The sequence below is a fragment of the Heliconius melpomene genome, chromosome 6 (genome assembly GCF_056956725.1).
Source record: "Heliconius melpomene rosina isolate 202511_hmr_F chromosome 6, ASM5695672v1, whole genome shotgun sequence".
In the NCBI taxonomy this organism is placed as follows: Eukaryota; Metazoa; Arthropoda; class Insecta; order Lepidoptera; family Nymphalidae; genus Heliconius; species Heliconius melpomene.
Window position 1 is genome coordinate 10,254,483 of NC_140394.1, and position 9,985 is coordinate 10,264,467.

The 9,985-nt window shown below is 39.0% G+C and overlaps 1 protein-coding gene across 4 annotated transcripts in view; it reads left to right on the top strand.

Moving 5' to 3' along the window:
* The window catches only part of Moe (moesin), a 39,814-nt gene extending 31,380 nt beyond the window's left edge, over nucleotides 1-8,434 (top strand). For 2 of the 4 annotated variants that reach the window (XM_085186445.1, XM_085186444.1), the window contains 8 exons: nucleotides 420-446; nucleotides 1,118-1,240; nucleotides 1,660-1,830; nucleotides 2,203-2,414; nucleotides 5,276-5,536; nucleotides 5,797-5,902; nucleotides 6,210-6,344; nucleotides 6,597-8,434. In XM_085186445.1, coding sequence (XP_085042571.1) covers nucleotides 420-446; nucleotides 1,118-1,240; nucleotides 1,660-1,830; nucleotides 2,203-2,414; nucleotides 5,276-5,536; nucleotides 5,797-5,902; nucleotides 6,210-6,344; nucleotides 6,597-7,130 — 1,569 coding nt within the window. In that variant the 3' untranslated portion in view covers nucleotides 7,131-8,434. The remainder of the gene's footprint in view (nucleotides 1-419; nucleotides 447-1,117; nucleotides 1,241-1,659; nucleotides 1,831-2,202; nucleotides 2,415-5,275; nucleotides 5,537-5,796; nucleotides 5,903-6,209; nucleotides 6,345-6,596) is intronic. The other 2 variants (XM_085186447.1, XM_085186446.1) reach the window with 1 other exon arrangement.
* The last annotated feature ends 1,551 nt before the right edge of the window (nucleotides 8,435-9,985 follow it).

Here is a 9,985-nt window from a genome sequence, read left to right on the forward strand (position 1 = left end):
TAATCGTCATCATCAGCCAATGACGTGATGATCGTTAGAATTTGAAACGTTTATTAGTTTTGTTATGCCATCAGATATATTTTCATTGTTAATGTTGTTTCTGTGAAATTGTATGATTAGGAGTAATGTGGAACCAACAAACTAGAAAGGATGAGCCAGAAAGAGGTGTGTGATGGCACACGCCGAATCTGTAAACGTAAAATTAAATAAAATTAGTATAAAATACCAAACATTACTATATTTATTTATATTTATCACAATTCTCAAACTGAACTGCATATTATGTTGCTATGCACTCGTTGGTATTCTGTCTCGTGTCGTATGTACCCTTGAATGTTGTTTGCCGAAAACTGACGCTGAATTGTAATTAATTGTTGCCTTTTTAACGCTTTCCCTGGACACTCGGGCACGCAACGAAGTCAGGGTCGCTACCGTTCTCCAGATGGGTAAGATATGTGATATGACATTATATTATATATGCAGAGAGAGATATTTGTCCTTAAATTATTTTAAGACGATAAATTAAATCATGGCCGACTTTAATTTGACATTTAATGTTTAATTATATTCACTAATTTTGTTTGTAATTTTATTGTATCAAGGATTATGGCTGTACAATGTCAAAAATAGACTAAAACCTTCCAATTAGATTACGACGAATAAGCCACTTGATACAATTGATTTTTGTTATATCAACACTATATTATAGTAAAAAACCTAAGTAATCTTTATATTTACAAAATAATACGACATGCCTACTGAAGGTTATTTAAAGTAAATAATAATTACCCGTTTATCTCACAAGCCTTGTAATATAAGCATTTTGTCGTCGGTCGGTATATTGTAGGCCGAGGCAGAGGTTAAGGAGGTTTCCTCGTAAATTTCAATAAACACATTTGATGACTAAGTATTTGCCTAGCAGATGGCTAGCGTAATGTGATAAATTATACAAAACTATATTGATGACGGCTTTAGTATGGTTGTTAGAAAATGGTGTGGGAATTCAATTTCTCAATCTTGTGCAAAAGAAACGTAAAGTCTAAAATTAAAATAATATTTACTTTGTTTTAAATAATGTTGATTATGTAGGGTTCAAAAATTTTGTTTTTAATTACAGGTGATGCAACAAGATGTGAAGAAGGAGAACCCGCTACAGTTTAAATTTCGGGCCAAATTCTATCCGGAGGATGTCGCTGACGAACTAATTCAAGAGATCACGCTCAAACTATTCTACTTACAAGTGCGTATGATACTTAAATATGATTTATTAAGTAAACGCAATTTTTTTCTACTAAGAAAAAGATAAACCGCAACCTCTTTACACGGATAATCGTGTTTATGAAAATTTGTTAATTTGCCAGTAGTTTTCCTGTATTTACCATAAATTTTATGGGTTGATGTACATTTTCCCCTATTAATGTTGCCTCATAGGAAAATTGTACAATGTCTTATATTATAATTTTTGATATATATTGTAACATTATAAACAAAAAAATGTAAATTAAAAAATATAAATATATTAGTCTTGTGTCTCCATTTGTTTGAAAAAAAAAACAACATAATTCACTTCTTACTAAGGCTTCACTTACAACATTACACATCTTAACCTAATCTTTTCTAATTACTCAAGCCTAACAGTCTACCTATACGTTAATTAAGGTTAAAAACGCGATCCTCTCCGACGAGATCTACTGCCCGCCGGAGACGTCGGTGCTGCTCGCGTCGTACGCGGTGCAGGCGCGTCACGGGGACCACAACCCGTCCATACATGGAGCTGGGTTCCTCGCTAATGATCGGCTGTTGCCGCAACGTGTTACTGATCAGCATAAGGTTAGTTGGAAAATGATGAATGAATGAGTGGTGGAACTCAACGCCGCGCTTCGACAACAGATCGAAAAAATAAAAATATTTAATATTTAATTTCCTCGGGTGGGGTTCGAATCTACAACCAGTCGCGTTAACAGTCACACACTTGCCCCTATGCCACGACTGGCCTCTTGAAAATATGAAAATATAAATAATCAGGTGTACCTCAAGGAGAAAAAATTGTACTCGTATACTGTAATCTCTACTTTATGTTTAAGTTGTTACCATTTAATCGTTTATACCTAAAATCAACCATTAAAATAAAGAGATATTCTTGAAATTTAAGTCAGAAGTAAGTCTACACAAGCAATAATTTAATTCGTTTCGTCAATCTAGATGTCCCGTGAGGAATGGGAGCAGAGTATCACGAACTGGTGGCAGGAACACCGCGGGATGCTGCGTGAAGACGCCATGATGGAGTATCTCAAGATCGCCCAAGATTTAGAAATGTATGGTGTCAACTACTTTGAGATCCGCAACAAAAAGAACACCGAGTTGTGGCTCGGAGTTGATGCGCTTGGACTCAATATTTATGAGAAGGATGATAAGTGAGTGTTGTTGAATTGTTATTAACTTTTTACTTGTCTCATTTCGCGTAATATGAATTGGTTGACAAAACGAGTGATGTCTTTTGTTTGTTCAAAATTCGTATTTTTTTTAAAAACCTGCCTTAAGTAACGGAATACTACGCCGTATTGTTTTAAAAGACGTAAAACTATATTTTTTTTAATTTATACCTCTAAAACAACTGTTTGTCATTAGTAAAGACGCCCAACAATTTTGTTATGATTTTGATAGGTGATTTTTGAATTTGTTGCTACGTACTATTACTGAAATCAATTTGTTTTACTACATTAAATCTATTAAAACAACAGAGTAATAGTAGTAGCGAAGTATTCGATTACGTTTTGCATGATAGCCCGATGCACTGACGTCATTGAGATGGACGGTGTCTTATATCACTCCGTATAAAGTTACCTCTAGCCGTTCATTGCAAAGTACCTCGTACTCTTTAGTCTTACTAGCAGCCCAAACGCGGCTTCGCCCGCTTAAACTTGGTATATTACAACCGAATTATATAAAATGCTTACATCAATTGTAGCCTATGTGATAAACGTGACGAAAATGTTTAAGAATAATTAATTAATATTAATGCTGTGGATTCTGATAATCGATTATAGAATGGAATAATTGTGCACGTCACGAGCGGTCTTGAACCCTTTTTGCCTGCTCTAGACACGTAAATGTTGAAACTATGCCGTTTTTTGTAATATGTAATTATTAATAACTAAATATGCATACTTTAAATATTTGATTAATTATTAATTTGCAATATCAAGTTTAAAAAACTTAAACTGCTTTGAAGCTGCCTAGCTTATATAGCCTCTATCTGCTTACACTGCTAAATGTGAAAAGTGTAAAGCTATGAGAGAAGCTAAATATAGATCAGGTTCGATCTATCCTTCTTCCTGGCATTAATCCCGGCTATTACCAGGGTCTGCCTTCCTACTTAACCTACTCCACTTTGGACGATCTTTTGCGTCCTCGGTGGTTAGACCATTGGCTCTCATGTCCTGCATCACGACATCCAACCAGCGCTTCCTTGGGCGTCCGGGAGGTCGGGCCATGGAACTAGTATAGCAAGGCACTTGCGTCCGACATAGTTCTTAGGCCGGCGCGTAACGTGGCCAAACCATCTCAAGCGACGCTCTTGGAGCTTATCCGCTACGTCACGGACCCCAAGACTACCTCGAATGAATGTGTTGCGTATGCGGTCAGACCGCGATACGCCGCACATCCACCTCAGCATCTTCATTTCCGGGACGTGAAGCTCCTGAGTGTGCCGAGATAGTTCTGGCCTGGCCATTCGCTGCCGTATAAAAGAACCGGTCGGACGATGCTCTTGTATATCAGCCCCTTGAGCTTGGGCGGTATTCTGCGGTCGTAGACCACACCAGTGACCTCCCGCCATTTGGCCCAGGCAGCGCTTATCCGGCCATGGACATCGTGGTCGATGTCTCCAGACTCGTGCATAACAGATTAGGTACCTGAACTTCTCCGACTTAACGGCTGGCTCAGGACCTATAAGGATGATGCTCGAGTCCCGGCTCCCGCAGGCCATGTACTCTGTCTTCGACACATTTAGTTTAAGACTGCCGTTCTCAAGCGTACCCTTCCAGAGGTTCACTTTACGCTCCAGCGTCAGTCGGTTCTCGGCAATGAGTGCTATGTCGTCGGCATACATCATCAGCCATGGAGGCTGGTCCTGGATGTGAGCCGAGACAGTATCGAGCACTACATTGAATAAGAACGGACTAAGAGCCGAGCCCTGGTGAACCCCCACTGTAATCGTGAAGGGTCTAGTGTCGCCAACAGCAGTTCTAACCATAGAAGCGGAATCGTGGTACATGCCCCTGATAATCTCAATATAGGCCTCAGGGATCCCTTTGGATCGCAATGCCCACCAGATACACTGACAAGGCACACAGTCAAAGGCCTTCTGCAGATCTAAAAAGGCCACGTGCAGAGCTCTCCTTTTTTCCCTGTATGCCTCCATCAAAGTTCTGAGGGCGAAAATGGCGTCCATGGTGCCCGATCCTGGCTGAAATCCATATTGAGACTCAGAGACAGTACACTCTCGGCGGAGCCTGAAGTCGATCATGCGCTCGAAGAGCTTCATGGTATGACTCATAAGCTTAATGCCCCTTTAACTACCATAATCTTGAACACTGCCCCTTCCCTTGTAAATAGGGGTAATAAAGCTAAGCCGCCACTGATGCGGCATCTTACCAGTGTTCAAGATATGGTTAAAAAGGTCAGTAAGCATGAGCACACCAAGAGAGCCCAACGATTTCCACGCTTCGATCGGAATGTCGTCAGGTCCCACCGCTTTTCCGTTCTTCATGCGTCGAAGGCAATTACGTGTTTCGTCAAGGGTTATTGGGGCAATAAGTCCGAGGTTAGGCGGTGGGTCGTGATGAAGACTGCATGGGTGCTGAGTATTCAGCAACTCCTGGAAGTAGCTTCGCCACCTCTCCTTCATAGAGTCATGATTACAGAGCAGCGTGCCCTAGGAATCTCTGACGCAAAGACATTTTGCGATATCTTGCGTCACTTTATCCCGGGAACGTGCCAGTTTGTAAATGAGCTTCTGCCCCTCCACAGTTTCAAGTTTATCATACAATGGTGACAAAATCTCACTGCGGGCTCTGGCTACAGCTCTTTTACTAGCACGTTTAGCTACTGTGGGTATCGTATCATATCGTATCGTATGTGGGTATCAGGTTCGATCTATATTTGACCAAATTACACATTTACCTAATTTAAATTATTAATATTTTTCGATACATTTATTTATCTTCTTAGAATGTGGACGAACACTAACATTATGAAAAACCTCAAATTCCAGACTGACCCCCAAGATCGGTTTCCCGTGGTCGGAGATCCGCAACATCTCGTTCAACGACCGCAAGTTCATAATAAAGCCGATCGACAAGAAGGCGCCCGACTTCGTATTCTTCGCGCCGCGCGTGCGCGTCAACAAGCGCATCCTGGCGCTGTGCATGGGCAACCACGAGCTGTACATGCGGCGCCGCAAACCCGACACCATCGACGTGCAGCAGATGAAAGCGCAGGCGCGCGAGGAGAAGCTTGCCAAGCAGGCGCAGAGGTCAGTGATAAGAGTGAACCCCCACATATATTACTAGTTTCTGGACAATAAACAACGATAAAAATGAAATTTGTAAAGAAATAAACAAAAAACACCAAATTCAATATAAATATTGGTCATATTTCTGTCACAAAAGAACTTGAATAATTTAAAATTAACTGATAGTTGAAACCTTTTTTTTTTTTTAATCAGAAAATGTGTTTTATTTCTTACATATTATTGACATTGACCGAGTAAATTAATATAATATATTGTATTAGGGAGAAGCTGCAACTGGAGATAGCGGCCCGCGAGCGCGCCGAGAAGAAGCAGCAGGAGTACGAGGACCGCCTTCGGCAGATGCAGGAGGAGATGGAGCGCTCACAGGTCGACTATTTTACACTAACTTAATAAGACATTGCAATTTGATAAATGAAACATTCGTGTTTTTGAAAAATAGTATTTGAATATAAATATTTTGAAATCCATTCTTTTAAAGAATACTATTTATAGATAGTTTATGTACGATGCGTTCAATTGAACGAGGTGACAGGAAAATACAAAGAATTTAGACCTGACAATTAGATCAGCATAAGACATAATATTGCGAATTAAATTTGAAATAATTCTCCCTGACTACACCGCTAGAGATAAAGCGTGAAGTTAAGTAAAGTAATTGATTTGTGTGTTTTAGGCTAATTTAGTCGAAGCACAAGAGATGATCAGACGGCTGGAGGAGCAACTGCGTCAGCTGCAGGCCGCCAAGGAGGAGCTGGAGCAACGCCAGAATGAGCTGCAAGCCATGATGCAACGCCTCGAGGAGACCAAAGTAACAGCCCTATATTATCCTTGTCCTCTTTATTAATATTTTCACGTGTTTGCAGTCACTAATGTAAATAAGGATATTGTTACTAAGAAATTCGTATACTTATTATGTATAAAAAGAGAACAATAATTAAGAAGAACAAGATAGCCAAAGACACATGTAGTATGTGGCACTTCATAAAAAAAAAACATTGTTCTATGTTTTCCATTTAAACAAATTATGTCTATTATATAATCTGTATGTTTGTTTGCATAGAATATGGAGGCAGCTGAACGACAAAAGCTGGAGGAGGAGATCGCGGCGAAACAAGAGGAGGTATCCCGCATCCAACAAGAGGTGGAGATTAAGGATTCTGAGACACGCCGCCTCCAGGATGAGGTGGAGGAGGCGCGCCGCAAGCAGGACGAAGCCGCTGCCCTACTCGCCGCAGCCACCACCCCCACACACCACCACGTGACCGAGGCTGGCGGTGACGTCGACGGTGACGGCGGTGATGATGGAGAGGGCAGCGGTAGCGAGGCCGGCGGTGGTGAACTAGCACGTGGCCCCGATGACCTGGTCGACCCACTAGAAGAACGCCGCACGCTAGCGGAACGCTCGGAGCGACTCCACAGCCAGCTGCGAGCCCTTAAGCAGGACCTGGCGCAGTCCCGGGACGAGACCAAGGAGACGCCCATGGACAAGATTCACCGTGAGAACGTGCGCCAGGGACGCGACAAGTACAAGACGCTGCGCGAGATACGCAAGGGCAACACCAAGCGTCGTGTCGACCAGTTCGAGAACATGTAACCGCCGCGACGTCCAATTTGTACACTATTTATGTTAGGGGTCGTTCGTCAATTACATCACACGTTTGTATAGGGTTAGCGAGGTGTGACATGAACATGTGTATCGAGGGGTGGGGATCTTAAGTTTCATGGCGTCACAATTCGAAATATAATATAGAAACATCATTTTTAACTGCGGTTTTAAAATATGTGACGTCACACAAGGGGTCGAAAATCATGGAATTCGCGTGACGTAGTTTACGTACGACACCTTAGATGTATGTATGTACGTGTAGCCCGGAACGGTCTCTTCGACCGGTGCTCTGGTCGGGCGTTGTCGGGACTAAGTGTAAATATTATTAATTATGAATATTACTTAATAGTAATTTTATTTTTAGTATATGTATAATGTGCTATAATGGAATATAACAATACTTTGATGTATCGAAGTTTCATGGGCGTTCGTGGACTTGTCTGTCTGTATGTTGAATGGGGTTTCTGTTGACGGGTTTTTTATTATTTTTATTTATATACAACAAAAAAATTTTTTCTTAGAATTCACATTAAATTGTTTGACTGCCTCTATGCTACTTAACATTACTCAATTCTAAAAAACACGAGTCCCTACAAACGAGGGGGAGAAACGCGAGCAAATCCGCGGGCAACCGCCATACCAGATATGATCGAGGCAAACTTGTTCAATTATAAGTAATTATTGTAAGCGATTTGTTACAAGTCAAGTGTCAAACACCATATTTTCTAAAATGTTTACAACTAGTTAGTTGCTCAAGGAGTCCGCGCGGTAGAGGGAGGGGACGACGGCCCTTATTTATTTTTATAATCATTTATAATTATATATTGTAGATTAGGTGTTAGCTTCGAAACCGTTATTTGTTACTCTTAATTCTTTAATAAGAGTTCAGAGTTGGTCAAACCTGTTCATTGATTCATATATCATAGATAAAGTTCCGGCCTAAATCAGTTTACAAAATTTCTGAACAAAATTCTAAAAAAAGAAGGTATAATATTTAATTGTATGCTTATAGAATGTGTATAATGTTATTTTTTAAGTGTAATGAAGGCATTCCATATGTGTCAGTGCGGTGGCGTGTACTTGTTCCCGAGATATATTTTGATTTGTATTTGTATAACGTTACAAAGAGTGCCATCCGTCGCATCCGGCTCCTATACACTATATATAACCTGTCCATTAACTGCAGTATTTAGATACTTTATAACGTCGTAATTTCTTAAAAATATACAATACCACGTTGCCTTTCAATATAGGATGAAATTTTTTTCCAATAAAATGTTTAAGTAATTAAATGAATAGACTTTTATTTTTACACGTTATCCATCTATTTAGTTTAGATACTTGTCACATTGATATAACAAATGCTATAAACAGCTATAAGATTGCTATTGCAGTACATATTGATCATTACTTACAATATACAGGATGGAAACGTCACGAACAGCATATAGAATAAAATATTTAAAACCCATATCTAAAGAAATTAATCATGATATCTCAACAGTTTAGACGTAGGATTATTTTTACATTGTCTACCTGTATTTCGTGTGACGCAGTTACGCATAGATATCAATAACGTAAACACTACTACAAAAATACTACTAAAGGTTAAACAACTTTGACCTTTACCGCCAATATCTACGACTCGATTTCGAAATGAGGCGTGTGCGGCGGTGTCCCTTTGATAGGTTTAAGTGGGCGTGCATCGTCCTTAACAAATGGCATTTTATTTTACAACCATAATTTTATTATTTATTTTGTTTGAATTTAGGCAAAAATAAAAATTAATTGTATTAGGCTTTTATAGAATAGTTAAAACTGTAAAAAAATATACACCATATTTTTTTAATAAATAAAATATATTTAAAGTTATAATAATGAAAAAAATGTTAAAAACTTAGTTTACATTTGTGAAAAATTCTATCCTGAAAATATACCAGGAATAATTGTTAAATAATTGTTGAAGGTTGTTTAATTGGTGTCAAGTACATTTGTTACTTTAAATTTGATACAATCTACTTCTATGAGATTTTATTGGTCTTGATCAACAAGTTATGTCAGTACTTATTTTGTGCTTGCTTAATATTCTTGGTCTCTCTGTAACTGTGTTGTTGCCTCCACTCTGGTCTCACATTTCAAGCTTTAATAATGTTGAGCAACTGCGATTTTTTCCTCTTCGGTCTTTTCTATTTTGGAAGGTTGTAAATCACAATCATTTAAAGATAAGTTTAAGAGAACCTTTTTAAGATTAAACATGGACTATTTATAGTTCAAGTGTGTGGGTAAGAGCCTTTTTTCCGTCCTCTGTCATCTTGATTTTGCTTGGTTGTGCATAACAATTATTCAAAAATGTTCTTTTTAAGATAACTTTTTTTAGTTTAAACATGAACTTCAGAAAAATTGTCAGCGGTGGTTGAGCTACTACATACACTGTAGTGGTTTGAGGTGTTGGTGTTCAAGGAGCTGTAGGTGGCGGTGTAGGCAGTAACAATTGCTGTTATGCATAGTAGCATATTTAGAATTTGTCGTGTCACCTGCCTCGTAGCAGGTAAATACTGGAGACGGCAGGAGATTCAAAAGATTCTTTAACTGTTTATAGTTTAAATGTATGTGAGCTGCATTTTTTTCCTCCTCCGTCTTTTTGATTTCGCAAGGTTGCACATCGTTTAAAACTGTTCTTTTAAGGTAACCATTTTGTCATCCTAAAATTTCATTGTGGATTAAAACCGTTTAAAAACAGTGCATTTAACAATTTTTGACTTTATCTATCAAAAAATGTTCCATGAGTTTCGTGAAATTAGTTTTTTTATATGTAATATATGGATTTATTGTAACAAAAACTG